This window comes from Embiotoca jacksoni, unplaced genomic scaffold (genome assembly GCF_022577435.1).
Source record: "Embiotoca jacksoni isolate LCO1_2020_lvr unplaced genomic scaffold, fEmbJac1.0.p SCAF_10, whole genome shotgun sequence".
Lineage (NCBI taxonomy): Eukaryota > Metazoa > Chordata > Actinopteri > Embiotocidae > Embiotoca > Embiotoca jacksoni.
Window position 1 is genome coordinate 11,580,557 of NW_027185230.1, and position 19,005 is coordinate 11,599,561.

The window sequence follows — 19,005 nt, forward strand, 5'->3', positions numbered from 1 at the left end:
ACTAGTCATTACGGTGTCATTGAATAGATAGCGGGACTTTTAATTTTTGGGGGCGTGTCTGCTTGATTGACAGGGCTGTGGTGCAATCAAGGTTCCGCTGTAGGTGGGCGGGACGTAGTGCTCCTCGGGTTCCCAATCAAATCGAGTCAGATCCAGGGCTAAAATACTGTCACTTCTGGCTCCAAAATAACGAGATGGCGGTGGTTGAAATGCCGAATTTGAGACTTCAAAACGGCAGGTAACAAACGCGAAGGGTCACGGTTGGTTGCCACTTTTTGTTTTTAGACGCATCTGTATTAATCCGATTGGATCCAAACCACATTTGGAGATGGTTTTAAAATTTGATTAAAATGTCCCCCCCCCCCCCCAAAAAAAAAAAAAAAAAAAAAAAAAAAAAAATCGCATTACATTATATCTGCATAAAACAGATTTAAGCATGGCGGTTTGAACAAAGGTCTTTGAGGACTGGGTGACACTTATTACACCTTTATGCTGTCTTATTTCCAATTTCTTTTTATCCCTTCTTGTAATATCTTTTGCGTCTTTTTTCGTTATTATCGCGCGCTGCAGTGTCCAGCGCGATCGTCCGGCAGGTGAGTCCGAGGCCGTCTGGGCTGCTGCGGTTTTGAGAGGGCGGGTGAGTAGGCAGAAAAAACAAAGAGAAACGTGTTTCTGCAATCGCCGTGTAGTTTCCAATAAAAAAAAATACAAATACGAGCGACGAGAGGGAAACCGTCCGTGGAGGCAGGTGGCGGTCGAGGTCTGGACGAGGTGTTGGAGAAACAAAAACAAAGCAAAGACAGAAGCAATAAGCTCAAAGCTGAAGAGAACCAGATGTTCTGCCCAGAAACATCCTGGAAATATTATTATTATTACCCGGTGAGGGGGGGGGGGGCACAAAGATTCGTCTTTGTCCATCCCCCCCCCCCCCCCCCCCCCCCCTAAAAAAAACAAACTTTTAACTCCCTTTAAAAACGCCCCATAATTCGGCTGGATCGGAAAGGTCCTTCTTCGCATCTTATTTAGAACAACGGAGCAAAAGGTCGGAGGACCTACGGCGTTGTTTCGGGAAGGGTTTTGTCGAGGAGGCCCCGCGCCCGCCCCGGTCCCGTCGTGGGCCCGGGGCAAAGCCCCGGGATTGTCCGAGAGATAGAGTTACCGTGAAAGCCATGAGCGTGTGTAAACCGATCCGATCCTCACCCCAACTGCCGGGCATAGTCCACGATCCACCGCATGTCTCGAAGGCATTCCTGCCCCGTGTCGGTGCCCCCTACCCCACCCCCCTCCTCGTACACCTCCGCCACCGGTGTTTAACGCGATCTCCTAGCGTACGTAATTCACAATAAAGAAATTATGTAACCCCCCCCCAAAAAAAAAAAAAACAACCAAAAAACGATTATGTACATTTTTCATTCACGCGAGATCGCCGGTTGAATTGTGTAAATAAAGCGTTTCACGGACGAACTGCATCGGGAGTTGTCAGGAGGTGCTCGGGGTGGATGGAGGGCGGACGGCCAACTGTGCGTCACATAAACTCTATAGATTTTCCATTCGCTGGTGCTTCTTGTACAGAAGTTGATCAAACGTCAGTTTGAAATGTGAATGTATTAAAGTTTCGATGTCAGCCATCGGCTGTGATATGTATACAAATTTTTAAAAAACGAGCGGGAAGTTTAGGAAGATACTAATTGGAAAACAACCGCAGCACTTGTAAAACTTATAATTTCATATATTTGTGGGGTAGAAGATGCTAATATTGTTGAGAACGGCATTTGTTTGATGCAGACTTTAGTTTCTGATCGAGCAATCCTTCCGAGATTTAAAATTTGTTTTGGTGATTGTTGCGATCAAAAGTGTTTGATTTTGCAGGCGGATTTTCGCAAAAAATTTTATGACATTTTTGGAGTTTGAAGTGAGTTTTCTGCAGTAAAATTGCAGGAATTAGCAAAAATTATAATGTCGAGGAAAAAGAATTGTGAGTTTATTTAACCAGTACCTAATAATGAGTATTATGTAATCACTTCCTACATAATAAAAAGCATACATTTTTTTAAAAACTTATTTTACTTACTTGTTTACTTATTTTTTTAACTAAATTTATACTATTATCAAACTTTACTAAATCTTTATTTTAAAATAACTTATAGCATCAGTTCCCAGTAAAAATAGTTCAATTTAATTTTGTCATATTTTTTTAATTTCAACTATAAACTTAATTAGAAAAAAAAAAATCCCCTATTTATGAGTTCATTTTCTGTATTTCCATGGAAATGACTGAGTAAATAGGAGGATCTTTCTCAAAACAAAAGAGCGCTGAGGAATTTTCTCCTAAATTAGGCGATTAACCAAATATTCCATCGTATTCTATTACAATATAATCTAAAATGTGAAGAGGGAAAAGAAAGAAAAAAAAACCACATGTAATTTGAAAACGTTCATGTGCTTTTCAAAACCGAGATGCCGATCATTTCACAGCGTAGTTCCGCTCACGGTGGGAGAGCAGGTTGAGGACATTCTGACGGGCTTAGGTCAAAGGTCACGGGGCCCACCTGGACAATGGTGTCACCCGTCCCAGCTGACACGAGACAAAAACTCTCCGTGACCATGTGAGAAATTCTCATAGTCATCATTTATATAGTTTCGTCAAGCGAGAGAAAATATCCGAACGAGGCAAAGTCAAAAACTTAGCGTAAAAGCTAAAGATAAGAGTTAAAAAAACAAAACATGATTTCATATAACTTAAACTGAAAATGAATAGTTAACAATGCATATGTGTTTACATGTTGATCTCTGGATCTTGAGTCAGAATTTTGGTGTGGTTCAATTTTTACATTAAAAAAAGGATTAAAAGATTTCGACTTGACGAGCCAACGTTTTTAGTTTTCATCTCGTACTTTTTACCGTTCTGTCATAGTTCATAATTTTGATTTTATGAATTTTATTAACGTCAGGACTTTTTTTTTTTTCATGATTCTTTCAAAACAAATGTTTAAATTATTAGATCACTTGAGTCCACTAGTCAATGTTTTGAAATCATATCCCATAAACAAAATTGACTTTTTGAGTTTGATCTTTTTTGAAAGTCTGAACGTATGGGATAACAAAAAAAATATATAATTGGGATAATCAACATTATGGTATAAAATGTCAAATGTTGACTTGGTAAGTAAAAAAAAATATTTTTGATATAATATTTTGGACTTTCATAAATTTCATTAAGTAAATCAACATTATGAGATGGATACAAATTTTAAGAAAAATGTGAATTTTTTTTTATCAAAATTTTGACTCGGTCAATAAAAAAAGTTTTCGAGACAAACTCTTTTTTATTTATTAATTTTTTATTTACTGGTGGAAATGGGCCTTTACACAGATTTAACTTACCCTAGCAGTAAAAAGCGGAACGGTCTTTTCCTCCCATGTGCCCTTGTGTCAGTCGGGGTCAGAGGGTAAGTGTTGTCACATGGTCGGCATAGCTCGCCTAATGACTGACAGGTGGACGCAAGAGCTGAACTCTGACTCCGGTTACCGGATCAGGCAGTTTAGAGGCGCCCGCTACGCAAACATACGGACCCGAACAACTACATGGATCCTTTCCTCACTTCGTAATATACAAATGAAATAAATAAATAAATATAAATATATATATATATATATATACATATGAGTATGGAGGGTAATCAGCAGTTATTGTGCAAAACGTGCCTTGTTACATAATATATTAACGGCATGTTGTTATTAAAAATTAAAAGTGCAATGCATGCCGAGTATTGCACTTTTAATTTTGTAGATGGTTGAGGTGTTTGAAAAGAGTTGGAGTGAGGAGGGGAAAGAATTTTATGTTTTGACTTTTAGGAAAAAAAATATGGGCTTATAATTCTCCAACAGAAACATTTTTTCACATGGGTTCGTCCAAATTTGTTTTTTGTTTGTTTCTATTTTCTTTTCTTTCTTTTCAAAGAATTAGGACTTAGCTGGACCTTTTTCAGTCAAAGAAAGAAAAAAAAAAAAGAAAAAAAACTTGTTATTGTCCCCTGGTGGACAAACTATGTAACAGCGACACTAAATTACCTTAAAGATAACGTGACATTCCTGCACTGGGGTATTTTTTTGGGGATGCAACTTCGGTGTGACTTTTCAGCCGAGTTATCAGTCAATTTTACACTATACTTAAAATAATTTTGTTAAAATCCAAACTTTTATAAAAAAAAAAAATTCTTCAGAGTATTTTTACTTGGTCCTTCATTTATACTTTTTAGAATGTTTTCTTTATTATTGCGTTTAGTGCCGTCAACTGAAGGACCTGAATATTTCTTCCACTGCCGTATCTTATCGTAATTAGGATTTGGTCGTGAGCGCCGCACTGCAAATTTAACATGCCGTTTTTTTTTCTCCCAAAAATGACACCTTTCGCTATTAAAAAGCAGAAACTCGTCATCGTCGTTTTAAATCGCTAAACCACGAAGCCATCCGTTTACCATTTTGTTGGCGAGTTTGTGTAGTGGCGGGGTGTGTGTGTGTGTGTGTGTGTGTGTGTGTGTGTGTGTGTGTGTGTGTGCTCGTGCTGGATATTCATGAACGGGACGTAGTTTCAGTCGTAGCGGCGGCAAACCGAATCCTCAAAAGTCTAAACTACTCCAGTGTCGAAGCATCGGTGAAATGTAGCCCATCTAAATGTGGAGCTTCAGCTAACCTACGTTATTACCCCAAACCGAAGAGCAATCACACCCCGGCCAGGTCCGCCAGTCGCACGTATTTTTAGAAGTCTCGTCAACACAGATTACTACAAGCAAATACAAAAGACTCTGTGTATATATATACATATATATATATATATATATATTTCTATATATATATATGTGTGTGTGTGTGTGTGTGTGTGTGTGTGTGTATAGTGATGCCCTGGAAACCACAGGGGGGCGACTCTGAGGTTGTAACTGGGGAGGAACTGGGTTGGGTTATTTCTGGATCGTGTGTCGCTCCGACAGCTGAGCATGTGCCAGAGCAAGGGCGAGTCGTTATCTCCCCCACCACCCCCACCACCCCCTTCTCCCCCCTCTCCCCCGGCAGTGAACGACCAGATGCAGGTTCTGATAATCGACGTCGTTTTGCTGAAGGTCAGCAAACCGACGGTGCGCAATGCAGACATCGCCACCTCGAGCCTTTCATTGCATCACTTTTCGTTTGTCACCCCCCCCCCCCTCCCCCCTTAGAGAAACTTCAAACCGCCGAGTCCTCCAGTCTGTCGTTGTGCAATTGGCTCAAATTATTACCAGAGCAAATTGGGGTTAGCGAACCGCAGTGCTCTTGATCATCCGGGGGCAGCAGACGTGGGCCGAGACGGATGAAAAGTAAAACCGGTATGTGGAAGGCCTGCGGGGGAAGCAAATGACAGGGAGCGCCCGGGGATCCGCCTAAAAAGGGTTCTGCGGTCCGGGGGGGGGGGGGAGGTGGGAGGGTCGGGGTTCTGCCTCTCCGTGTTTACAGTCAGGACGTCGGGAGTCGTCCGCGGTTTTAAACGTGCCGTAAAGCTGCTCGAGAGAAAAGAAAAGTCCCACCTTCACCCATCGAACACGATGAACTGGTTCATCGTTGCGACGCTGCTCTTCAATTGCTCCATTTTTTTTTATCTCATACTTTTGACTCTGTCATAATCTGGATTTACAAAAATCTAAATTTTTGTATGTGTTTTTAATCCCTCCTATGATTTTTTTTTTTTTTTTTTAAATCAGAATTATTTCCCTTTTATCAAACTCTTGAACTCAAATTGTATCCCACAGTTTTACTTTTTGCCATTATTTTGACATATAAAGGCCCAGTTTTTGTTTATTTTGGCATCAAAAGTTTGAGCTAAAAATCAATATCTGGGCTTTTTACCGTTTACGTCATGACTTTGACTAATAAAGTCAGAATTTTGAATTTTTATGGCATAATTTTTTTCCAAACGCTTGAACAAAAATTGTATATCAGATTTTTACTTGTTGCCATTACCTCGAGAAAGAAAGCACAATTTTAGTTGGTTTTTTTTAAATCTCAATTTTGACTTTAAAAAAGTTTGAGATAAAAACCTTACATCTGCACTTTTAACTCTTACATCATAATTTTGACAAAAAGTTTGAATTTTTGTTTCAATCAAAATTTTGACATGAACAAATGTATAAGATCAAATTTAACTTCTGGACTTTTTTTTTTACTTTTTCCATCATAATTTTGCCTAATGAAGTCGGACGTTAGACTCTTTAAGACATAATTCTTTCCCTCTTATCAAACTTTGAAACAAAAGTTTTATCTCATATTTTACTTCCAGTCACTATCTTAATTTCGAAAGTCAAATTTTTTTCTTTTGACAAAAAAAAGTTTGAGATGAAAACCTCAATCTCCACTTTTGACTGTTTGTTATAATTTGGACTAATAACGTCAGAATTTAGACTTTTTATGTCACAACTCTGCCTTTAACATTTGATGGTTTTACATTATTTATTGTCGTTTATTTAACAACATCCAGCAGCATTTTAGTCTCATACATTTACTTTTTGTCATTATTTTGACTTAGAAAGTCACAAAAAAACAGTATCTGCATTTTTTTAATGTTTACCTCACAATTTTTGTGAAGCAAGTCAGAAAATTTGGTTTTATCTCAAATCTGACATAAGAATTAAGAGATGAAAATCTTAATCTGGAATTTTTACCTCACTTTTTCCTTATTTTAGATGGTCATAATTCTTGGATTTTAAAAAAAAAAAAAAAAAAAATCAGTTTTATGGCTTTTTATATTATAATTTCACCATGTATGTCATAATTCTTTCCCTTTTACTATTTAACGCTATTACATATTTTTGTTGCCGTTGAATAATCAGATGCTCTTCACTTCAACTTGTAACTAAATCACAGTTCTTCACAAAGATAAGTAGCGAAGCAAAGAACAGACTGCCTGCACTCAGAATGAGTTCCTAATGCCCTTCAGCGTTGAAGTGCTGTAATGAATAACTGACTCCATCTAGTGGACAGTAGTGGTACAACAGGAAGAGTGCCGGGCGTCCAGGAACGTCACCTGTTTTCAGAATTTGCTGGTGGGACATTTCCCTCCTTACAGTTACAGCAGCATATGAAAATACAAACGTGGCCAAAGATAACTCGGATGTGCGAGCGTCGGGGTGCAACTGATAATTTATCTACACACAGCAAACATGGAACCTGCTTCAATAAAAGGTTGTATTCATTCAGATTTACAAAATAGTAAAAAAAAATGTTTTCCTTATTTTTTTTAATATTTTTTTTACAGTTGGTTGCCAAATACTGATGTTGTGACTTTTTTTTAATTTATTTTTTTTATTGGTGGTTGTTGGTCTGTATGTAATTACTTTAAATAAAATTAAATATACTTTTTGTTTTTCCAACTAAGTATTTTGTAAAAAGCTTTCACAGGTGTACTCTTTTACGAGACACGGGAAGTGTAACGCCAACCAACACGTTAAACACCTCTTTTTTTTTTTCTTAGTTTGTCTTTGCTCATAAGACAATAAGTCATAATAACACAAAGAAATTACTTATCTTTTTTTTTTATTATTATTTTCTGAATGCCTCGTGGTTCCTCGCCTGTCAAAACAAAGAATAAAATGAAACGACATATTAAACATCACGCGAAAAGGTTTTAAACGTAAACTATAAAGTCTTCATTAGGGGCCAAATATGTTTGCTGGGGGGGGGGAGGGGGCCTGATTTGGCCCACAAGCCTCTGCCCCTCCCCCCCCCCATCCCACCCCTCTCCCCCCCTCCCCATTCGTATTTCTGGATGGCGCAGATCACATGTGGGTGTTTCACAGCAGTTTGTTGGATGCAGACTGAAGCTCTTAATCAACGTGTTCGTGGAGAGTTTTGCTGGGAAACCGATTTATTGTGTAAAAATACAAACAGCACATTCAAGCACTTACATGTAAAACCGCAAATACAACCGATCACAACGCGGTCACCAAGGAAACGCGCGTTTTTACAGACACGCACCGAAGGAACGAACAACAACGAAATGCCCCCCTTTCTGTCTTCTCTTTGTCAATTTTCGGGACGTTTCACGATCCAAGAATAAAAACCTCCTCAACGAGGAACATCGAATCCGTCGAGGTGTGAAAACGGTCTTTGAGACGCCCGTGAGGTGACGTCGCACATTTTATCGAATCAAACAAACACTTTGCTGCATTCAAAGACACGTCATCTTCGGGGAACCGGTGAGCGGGCGGAGCCGACGTTGAAACCTCCCCGCGCGGTGCGGTGCTTTTTTTTTTTTTTTTTTTCTTTTCCCCCTTTTCTCCCCCCCCCCCCCCCTTGAAATTAACGAGTCGAGCACGAACCTCGGGAGGCCGACGAAACGACGGCGGCCCGCGTCGGAAACCTCGAGACGAAGACGCGCGTCCGCGTCGACACTCGGCTGTTCCGCGATGCGGCCGACCGGTCTCGACCCAAAAGTCCTCAGCAGCGGGAGAGTCCGTTAAATCAGGAGTCTCCGGTCATGATGGAGAGGAACTCCTCCTGGTTTACTAGGGGAAGAAGAGAAAACAAGTCCGGTCAGCAAAAAAATTCTTTGTGAAGGTCATTTCTGGGGCGGCAACTAACGATTACTTGTTGCTTCTTTTTTTTTTTTTTTTTTTTTTTTTTTTTTTAATAGTCTATTAATATGTAGGTTTGTAAAACTTTAGGAAAATTGTACAAAAACTGCCAGCAAGAATTTCCTAAAGCTCAATTAGACGTCTTACGATGTCTCGTTTTGTAGAAAAACGATAGTTATTCCGTGAACTATCGCAGAAGACAAAAACAAAGCCGCATTTATTTCTCTGCAACTTATCGACTCGTCGCTAATCTAACTTGTAGGCGTCGTCGTGTTGTTTGGACATATATATTTTAAAGGACGAGCAGCAGATGAGCCAAAAAAATGGCAAAGGATTGAATAAAATAAGCAGCAGCAAAAAAAAAAAAAAAAAATAAACACAAATCTAAAACGGCCTGTGGAGGAAAATTACTTTTCAATAGATGCTATTCGTCCAAAACAACCTCAATACGGAATAAGAGTGAACAATATAGTGCCGAAATGTTACCAGCTGACGAGAGATAAACTTCAATTATTGTTATTTTTCTTCTGGCGATAAGTATCGACACTTTACGATTCGCACTCGTGTAATTTTTATTTTTTTTATTTGTTATTATTATTATTATTATTATTATTATGCGCCACATGATCTGCCGGCAGCAGGCGAAGCGGAACGTTACGATTTGAAAGTTTTGTTGCCGTTGAAGCGCAAAACGCCTTCATTCGATTCGCTTAGGATTCAGTCCGACCGCGAATACGTAATGTCGCCGCTTGAATTTCAAATTAAAAGCTTCCCCTCCACGTTTAAAACTCCCCGACGGCGTTTCCCATCCCGCCGTCTGTCCGTTCACGCGTCGTCAACCCCCCCTCCCCCCCCCCCTCCCGACGTACTTTCTCCGTCCCCGTCGGCGTCGAACTCGTCGATCATGCTGCGCAGCTCCTCGTCGCTGACGCTCTCGCCGAGCTCTCGGGCGACCCGCCTCAGGTTCCTCAGGCTGATCTTCCCCGACTCGTCGTCGTCGAACAGCTTGAAGGCCTTCATGACCTCCTCCTTCGGGTCTCGCTCCAGGATGCGATCGGTCACTGCGGAAACGAAACGCATTTAAAAAAAAAAAAAAGAGGCGGATGTCTTCGCGCCCGAGCGTTCATTCCCCCCCCCCCCCCCGAACGCGGCCGATCCGAAGGTTTCCGACTCACCGACTTCGTTGAAGTCCTCGAATGTTATTTTGCCGTTCCCCTCTCTGTCGTAGTCCTTCAGGATCTTCAGGACGTCCACCTTCTTCACCTCGAAGCCGAGCGCCCGCATCGCCACCTGTCGGGACGCGGAGCGTGATTTACCGTCGAATCTAAAATGAGGCAGATTAGGACGTTTCTCGATCGGGGCGACTGCGCGGAAAGAATCGGAAACCTGGACGATGTTATGATCGCATAAAAAAAAATAAAAAATAAAAAAAATGATATGAACGTCCCACTTAAATGTCACATCGAAAAATATGATTAAAACCAGGATGAGACCAGAAATTGACTGTTTGTGTAACAACAATAAATCAATCAAAACCCCGCAGGATACATTTACATTAATATTTACATTTAAATAAAATGGTTTTTTTTTTTAATGCCACAAGAAAATCGAATAGCTTTAATGGTGGAAAACCAGCAGGGATGATGAGGCCTACTGATGAAGTACTTTGAATTTATTGACTTTTATACAAACAGTAATTCATGCAAATGTCTAATAATTTAGATTTATTAGTAAGTAATGACAGATTAACGTCCGACGTCATATTGAGTGAGATATATATATATATATATATATATATATATCTACATACACTGTGTACGCGACTATAATTTGACCGGTGTGGTCCGCGGCTCACCTTCAGCTCGTGGTAGTCGATTTTTTTGTCTTTGTCGGTGTCGAAGAGCTCGAAAGCTTCTTTGATTTCGTGTTTCTGATCCTCGGTGAGCTCCCTCCTCTTCTTACGCTTGGTCTTGTCCGCTGCTGCGATCTCGGTCCTGAGGAGAGACAGGAGCCACGAAATCGGGCATTTTCATCGGGATTCACCCGGCAAAACGTTTGGTCGTGGTGTTTCTTTAGGCGGATTATTATTATTATTGTTATTATAAGACCGTAGAGCAGCTAAAACATGGCAAGGACACCACCTACTGCAGCATCAACTAACAAACCGGAACCTCTCGACTTTCAGACGGGTTTGAATGAGGAAAAAGTCACTTTAGTTAGGTTATATAAATCATGCGTTTTCCCAAGTTTCTATCTGCCCCTTTGCTATTAATATTCAAATGGAAAATAAGTAGTTGTTACAATGCACTCAGGTCTTTTGAAGTTGGCAACCTTTAAAAGCGTACAGCTGTTTGTTCTTCTTCTCCACCGTGGACCGATTGAGCTGCTTGTGTTTAGGCCTGTCGCAATTATTACGTCGTCATTTTATTAACTCTAATAAAAAAAATTAAATAAAAAAAAAAAAAAAAAGGTTTTAAAAGTGGCTAAAAATCCCGAAGGGGGTCACGCGATCACTTTCATTCGGGGCGAAATATTAAAGAATTAGTCGCAGCTTCAACAGTGAACAGCAGAAGTAGTTAGTTATCGGCATCGTGTGACGTAAAACCGAGAAAAGAAAGTAAACTAAAAAAAAACCGAGCGAGTAAAATCAGTTCGACATCTGCAGCCAAACGTGCTAACAGCGGCTAACGCAAACGAGCTAGCGTTGTTGTTGTTGTTGTTGTTATTGGTTTTTTTTTTTGCTTTTTTTTTTAGCGGTATTACATTGAACCGTACCGAACAAATAAACCGAGTGACTTGGGGCGGACCGACTTACCGAAGAGTCAGGCTCATTTTGGGATGATTTGCTTCAAATAAAAACCGTATCGTCGCTGCGGACGCCGATATCGCCGCCACTTCGCAACACAACAACAAACCCCGTTTCTCCGCGCTCCTATCGAGGCTTTCTATTGGTCGCCGTTTGCCAGCCGGCAGTAAAGCGGCCGCTGATTGGTCGACGTCACCGGTCTCTTTCTTCTTCTTCTAATTTAACAGCAACCGAACGGAGCACTATCGCCTCCCGCTGTACCTGTACTGTAATTACACCATTACGACGTTTATGTTAAAAGTTGCTTTATCATCGCTGATGTAAGAACAGTGTTGGAATGTAACGAAGTACATTTACTTAAGTACTTAAGTACACATTACTAGCTTTCATACTTTTAGTACATTCTACTACTTAAGTAATGTTTTGAATGCAGGACTTTTACTTGTCGTGGAGTATTTTTTACTGTACTTTTACTAACCTGCACACTTCTTCTACCACTTTGTAAGAAGAATTTAATAATTAATTTAAGTACAAATACTAATACAACACTGTAAAAATACTCCAATACCAAATAAAAAAATATACATTAGAAGTATTATCTAATGTAAAGTATGTAAATATCATCAGAAAAATATGCTTTAAGTACCTAACAAGGAGAATTACCCCATTTGTTTAGGGATACCATGAGATATGATTTCAATTGTAAGTAAGGATTATTTTTATTATGGAACAATATTCAGACTTTTTTGTCTCTATCAATCAATAGATTTTTGGGTCTGTAAACATTTAAAATAATTACCTCGAACCTTAAGTGAATTCTTCACAATGCTTGAGTTGGCGAATTGAGAAATAAAGATCTAAAAAAAAAGAGAAGAAAATATTTCTCTCTGAAATAAAGTAGAATTAGAAAGTGGCATGAAAAGATAAGTATACATGCAGCACTAGAGTAACTGTCCTTAGTTACATTCCCTGGGTATAAATAAGTTGGAAATGTGTAGAAAATAAATTTCCAGAAAGGTTTGCGAAAACCGTGTTTAGGATCTAGTCAGTTGTTTGTGAATTAACTTCAGGCCTTTGTGCTTCTTCCAAACATCAATTGAGAAGTCCTTTGTCGACGTATCTGATAAACATTTTCCAGAGCCATCCACCTCGGCTCAGCTTCTCAGGGACTTTTATCCTCTGTTGGCCCGCGACATCCTTTTTGCCACTATCATGCATTTCCCACAGAGAGTTCTCACCGACAGCGGCGGAGCCGTGCGAAGAAGGTGCCGCCGGGTCTCCGCTTATCTCGGAGAGCGTCTCCTGTTTCACATGTGTCTGCTCTGATAGAGGAAGGCGACAGGAAAAACTCGGAGATGGTTGATCTACAAAGTCTCTCCATCACCGCGACACCTTAAAGACACCACGTCAGTGTTTTTTTTTTTTTTAAACGGTTAGCACATGGGAGTTTGACCGCACTGAAGATTGTTCTTATTCTCTTTGTACACATGCAAAATGACAAACTAATACTACAGACTACAAACTGACTAACCCAAATCTGTCACAAACAACAACAACAAAAAAACGGCACAACACCGAGCCCCACCCAGCTGCAGAGGATGAGCTCCCTCAAGTGTGCTAAAACATTTTACTGAAGAGGAGCAGGGTGGGACTGTTTACTGCACAAAAATGCTTTTATTTCTTACTTTTTATTTTTTGAAAGATGAGATAAAATAATCATATTTAAATTTTTAAAGGCCTGGTTCATCCAGATTGTAAAAACACATATTTTCCCCAAGTCTCAGATTCTGTCATTGAGATTTATGCACATTATAATGAAAGTGAATTGAGTTTAGTTGGTGGAGCTCGAAGCTTTTGTTGTAGAAGACATTACCTGTAGATATCAGGGAAGCTAGCTCAGTTAATACTTTTAAAAGAAAGCTCTAAACATATCTCTACACATTAGCCTTTAACTAGTTACTCTCGACGCTCTCTTGCACTGACCGCACTTGAAGTACCGCGCCTTTAAAGTGCACATTGCTTATTTTATACTTTCACTGTATTTGTGTTTAATTTGATGTATTTTATCTGTTCTTATGCGTCTCATTATATTTTCTACATTTTAAAATGTTCCTTAACATCTGTTTTAACGTGAAACACTGCATGTGATTTTCTTGCTGTAAAGCTGAGGCTGACGCGACAGCAACACGGACGCCGCCTAGGCTGGCGATTGAGCGAGTTAACAGCAGGACAACATAATGCAGGAAATGCAAAGACTTAATGACAGAGGAAGATGAGGCCGTTGCAACATCAAAATTCGCCTCGGATGAATATCAGATGATATTTAAGTTGTGAGGGCAAACTCTACATGACTAAAACTATAACATATTAGCTTAACATTGAAGGGAATTTGAACTTTTAGGGCGTCTGCCAATCCCGCAACTCGTGAACTCGGGTCTTGCAACACCAAACTCATCTGGTGAGTCGAGCTTTGCTATAAAGTGGCCAAACTGTGTTCCTTTTGTCTAAGATATTTTGGACCGGGTGAAACACGAGCTGCTGGAGCATTAAAACTAAAATAACCGGTGTAGAGGCTCACTGCTGCGGTGGTGTCTGTCAGACCTCCACCTCGCAGACAGAGCTGGTATTTCATGCCGTCCCCTCTCGGCCTTGAACCCACTTCTTGTCGCTGAGGTGAACACGACGGGGGGGAGGAGAGGGTGTGTGTGTGTGGGGGGGGGGGGTAATTAACTGGGGCACCGAATTGACCTTATCCATGAGGATCCCGAGGCTGCACAGAGGCGTCTTTCTGAGGAGGCCACAACGTGATGTAAACAGAGACGTGCAGCCCCGAAAACACGTATGTGAGCGTGTTCGTTCCGCTCGGTTTGGGGCGGAGGACGGAGGACGAAGCAGAAACTCGGCCTTTAGAAAGCAGCGTCTGTTTCCACTCTGACCGACTTGCCGGGTCTTGAACTCCACTCTGAGGAGCTCACTGAAGGGCGTCGTTCTTCGTGCGGGGAGAATTGAGTTACTTTGATCTGACTGATGGTTTGACACCAGTCTGGGTGACTTAAAGTGCACCTATTTTTATTTTGACAGTTGAAATCACTTGCAACAGACTTTTCCTCCATATAAAACTTTTCATAAATTAGAATACAAGGGCTTTGCAAGCGATTACCAATGAACAGTACTATGATTAAAAATAGATTAATGCTCGTCAAAATAAAAAAAAATATGACCACCACCAAATAAAACATTGGTATCGCCGTCGCGGAGGCATAAAACTGAAAGATAATTAAAGATGATTGAAAAAAACCCGGTTAAATAAACTTATTTGAGATATTAATGAAATAATACAACAAAAATGCTTAAAAGACAGTTCAAATAATGAAATACAAGCAATAACAAACAAATAAAAAACAATATAAAATACAACTCGAAATAAAAAGATTACAAGTAAGATGAGTAAAATTTGAAGTAAAATTAGATTCTTAACACAAGTCAGGTTAGATCATCAGTAAATTTTAATTTATAAAAAATAATAAAAGACTTAAAAGCCTGACTTGTCATTAAGTTGAAATGAACCTACATTATTTCTAACATTATAATCATATTGAAATTTTTTTCACCAGAAGGAGCTATTTCTATAAAAAAAAAAAAAAAGTGAGACTCCTCGTTTCCTGTAGTGGAGAGTGCAAAGTTAGCCTGACCTACAGAGACACAGCAGACACATTAATGGGAAACACAGCAGGCTGAAAGAAAGCGGAATCATCCTTTAAGGAGACGACAGCTTCCGGATACATTTCAATCTGGCTTTTAAAAAAACGGGGGGGGGGGGGGATCAAACCTTCTGTCAAAACACCAACAACTAAACGAAGATAATCCCAGACCACCACGTGCACTGGACATAACGGGGGCCGGAGATCTAACGGGGTATTTTTTTTAACCAGGATTTGTGAATATATTATATAAAGTGATGTAAATAATTTTAAAAAAAAACCACCACAATACCTCCTTTCTGTAGAGTTCCTACACTTCATGAATGGTGAATGGTTACTATGAGTAATTAGAGTTGTCGGGGTGTGGCAGCATCATGTTAAAGTCTCAGTGTGTTTTTGTGTGTGTGTTTGTTCTTCTCATTAAGCCAAATTCCCCTGAACCCCACCCTGAACCAGTACAAAGACCCCCTGTCCGCACACCAGTGCTCTTAAAGCTGCAGCAGGTTTCGGTTCATCTGGAGGATTTTACAGCTGCTACGAAATGGTGCCAAAAGCAAAAAAGGATTTTTTTTTTTTTTTTTTTCTTTTTAAGGAACTGAGTATAACATGATGTGGCCAAAAGTACGTGGACAAGTCTGTTCACAAAGGCAAACAGTGCTCCCGCCAAATATCAAATTAACGCTCGATGTCACCGTCATTCACGGGTGTCCATATAAATTAGCTGGTGGGTGTCCGCGTACTTTCGGGGGCCATGTGGCGCCGAAAAATTCAGGACAGCCAAATGAATTCGTGTCGCCTGTAGAACAGGTTTTGTTATTCTGCCCTTTGAAAATCCAGTTGTTGTTTTGTTTTTTTTAGCTGCAGCTCCGCCTCCGTTAACGACAGTTTTCTGCGGACCAAAACTCATTGAGCTCGCGCCAAGATTTACTCTCTCCGACGAAACCCCCTCCCCGGTCGTCACGGCTCGCAGCCCCGACGGCTGACCTTTTAATCTCTTCATTACTCCGACCTTCCGCCGGCAAAAGCTCGCTGACCGCAACAGCGCTGCAGTTAATGGTGCATTTTTTTTTTAGCAGGAGGGCGCTGCAGATTACTGCACGCATTAGCGCGCAGCTCTGCACTGCACAAAGCGACACACTCATCGCGTGTCACTTGGTATTTCAAAACGTACTGGTCTGTCACGTCGCGTGTGGCATCCGTAAATAGAGCGGACGTTCAACTTCAATTGACCATCAAACCAAACGAAGCACCGTTTTCGAAAATGATCGGCGCGCGAATTTTAAACGATGAACAGCTCATGATCGAAGAGACGGCGGTGACATTTTGGTCCTTTAAAATATCTCATTTTCATAGAGTTTAAAAGCAAAGTTAAGGCTAACGTGTATTTGCTCGTCAAAACTACTTTTTCCAAGGTCAACCGCGTACTTTCGCGTTCAACGAGTAATCCAGCTCGCCGAAATTTTGAAGCTTTGTTGCTTTTTAGTGTTTTAAAAACTAGTTTTAAGATGCAATTTGTTCAAAAAGGCTTGGATCATTAGACTTCTTTAAAGTAATGTGTGTATGTAGCAGCGTTGTTGTTGTCAGCTCAGTGATGCTCTGAAGACTGAAGCGACGCCATAAAACCACCCGCGTCGGAGCAGCCGTGTACTTTAAATACGAAGAAAGGAAGTCCCTAAATTCAACAGTCAGTCTGTAAAAACAGCTCAAAACAAGATCCGTCTTCCACAAAACAGTGCAGCTGGGCTGTTTTTATATTTTCCCATTTGTCGCTCCTCGCTGAGAAAAACAGTCCCATTTGAATATGTGGTCTAATCAAAAAAAAAGAATTGATCGTGTGTGTTTAAGATAATTGAAGTTTGCTGCAGTGACATATTTATTACACAATACTGACAAAAGTCTCCAGAGGGGAAACTAAACAATCTCTACTCATCACAGATTAAAGCGAACGTATTTCGTTTTGGATATTTGATGAAGTCTTTTGTAAATTGTTTAAATCATGTCCTCTGTAACCCGGAGAGGCCGTCAGCTGCGGCCCTCGCCTCGGGGCTGTTTGACGCTTGGCTCCGTGCCCCTTTCGGTCTTTAATGGTCTGTTAGTGTAAAAGAGTCTTTGTATCTTCCCCCCCCCCCCACCCCCCCAACACACACACACACACACACACACACACACACACAAAATCAAAAAAAAAAAAAAAAACAAAACAACAGATGTGCTGGCTTAAAAGGCGGTAAAACTAAAAAGGAGCGGTCAAGTCAGTAATAAGGTAAAGTCGTAAATCAGCTGAGAGAGAGATAAGCAGAGATCGATGGACAGAGAGAGGAAGGAAGGAAGGAAGGAAGGAAGGAAGGAAGGAAGGAAGGAAAGGAGGCATTGGAGGGATGGAGGCATGGATGCGGGGAATGATAATAAGAGTGTCGTTAATTCTCGTGTGGGTACGATTGTGAAACAGTCCCCGCAACATGTGGTTTATCGGCAAGGAGACACCCAGGAACTGTTCCTCATTAGCCTGAAGACAAACAGAGGGAAGGCCTTTCCCCGGGACACGTCCCATTCAGATTTAAGATCTGAGTCCCGACAGCGGAGAGTGGAGCGCCGGACCACGTCGGGGTGAGCTTTAGAGGAAAACGCAAACACCTACGCCGCAAGCGGAAATCAAAGAGGACTTGTAATTTGTGGATAAACTTTTGATTGAATTAAGCAGCATCGGCGTCGCGTTTTGAGATCCCTACCGTTCTGACTGGAGCCTCTGACGAGATCGATTTCCGCGGCAACGCCTGCTGAGGCTCATCGGTATTGTGTTATTGTATTATCTGCCGTCTAAAAAAAACAACAACAAAAAACAAAAAAACATGGAATTCTTCGAGATAAAGTCGAAATCATTCGGACTGAAAGGTCGTAACACAAATTTATACGTTTGCTACATCAAACCGGGAAAATCCTGCGTCACTTGTGCCGCAGCTCATTGTTAAGTGACCTCTAGCGGCCGTTTCAGGCAGCATCGGTATTTTTTTTTGTTAAGTTCAAATGGCAGCACCCTCTAGTGGTCATGATAATTATGAAGGGTACTAAGGAGAAAGCTAGCGCATAGGGAGGAGGTCGGGGCGGATGGACGGACCGTCTCCCGTTTCAAACCAACAACAGGGTTGACGACATTTAACCAAGACCGCTCTACGACGTTAACCGCCTGTTCATTTACGTAACCATGACAACAAAGGTCCGCAAACCTCAGCAAAGTACGCCTATTAACGCAAACAGCCGTCTTTCCGTCAACCTGACCGAGTTGTTTTGTGCCCACACCGGACTGAACCGCACATCTTAGAAAAGTTGGCTTATCTTTCCGTAAATCGTTTGTGACGGTCGGAAGCCGTTTTTTTTTTTTTTTTTTTTTGCACGACAGAGTGTGTTGTTGGGTGTTTAAAAAAAAAAAAAACAATTTCTGGAGTTTTTCTACGGAAACAGTTACAAACAGTGCAAAACTTGAATGACATTTGCTGAATGAATGTTAATATTGGATTTCATTTCGATATAACTGCTTGCGTCCATTGGTGAATGTTACCTTTTCTGACGTTTAACAAGTTTGGTAAAGTTCAGGCTGACTGCTGGCCAGAGGTGGAAGAAGTTTTCACATCCTATATTTAAGCGGATGAGCAAAAACGAAATCGTAAGTGGATAGAAGTGTCAACAAATACATGAAAAACGTATCAAAAATATGCGTTTTTCAGGCTTATGTCTTGCACATTAAATGTCAGCATTTTTTTTTTTTTTTTTTTAAAGTTGTAATGTGTAACACAATCTTGAATTCTATAAATCGATGACGTGTTTAAATCAGCAAAGGACCTGTAGTTATCAGATGGATATGAAGCAGAAAGCACAACAGCTGTAAGATGTTAAATCTCGT

The 19,005-nt window shown here is 40.6% G+C and overlaps 1 protein-coding gene across 1 annotated transcript; it reads right to left on the minus strand.

Moving 5' to 3' along the window:
• Positions 1–8,439: 8,439 nt before the first annotated feature.
• On the minus strand, positions 8,440–11,520 carry cetn3 (centrin 3). The gene is made up of 5 exons (XM_069166727.1): positions 11,416–11,520; positions 10,456–10,594; positions 9,776–9,890; positions 9,470–9,661; positions 8,440–8,531 (listed from the first exon to the last, which is right to left on the minus strand). The coding sequence occupies exons 1-5, from the start codon at positions 11,430–11,432 to the stop codon at positions 8,488–8,490; spliced, it is 507 nt and encodes a 168-aa protein (XP_069022828.1). The 5' UTR covers positions 11,433–11,520; the 3' UTR covers positions 8,440–8,487.
• Between the last annotated feature and the right edge of the window lie 7,485 nt (positions 11,521–19,005).

Coding starts and splice junctions, on each gene's coding strand:
- cetn3 (XM_069166727.1), bottom strand. Junction 9,891..10,455: donor TCGACTACCACGAGCTGAAG/GTGAGCCGCGGA, acceptor GCGTCCCGACAG/GTGGCGATGCGGGCGCTCGG. Junction 9,662..9,775: donor CGAGGACTTCAACGAAGTCG/GTGAGTCGGAAA, acceptor TCGTTTCCGCAG/TGACCGATCGCATCCTGGAG.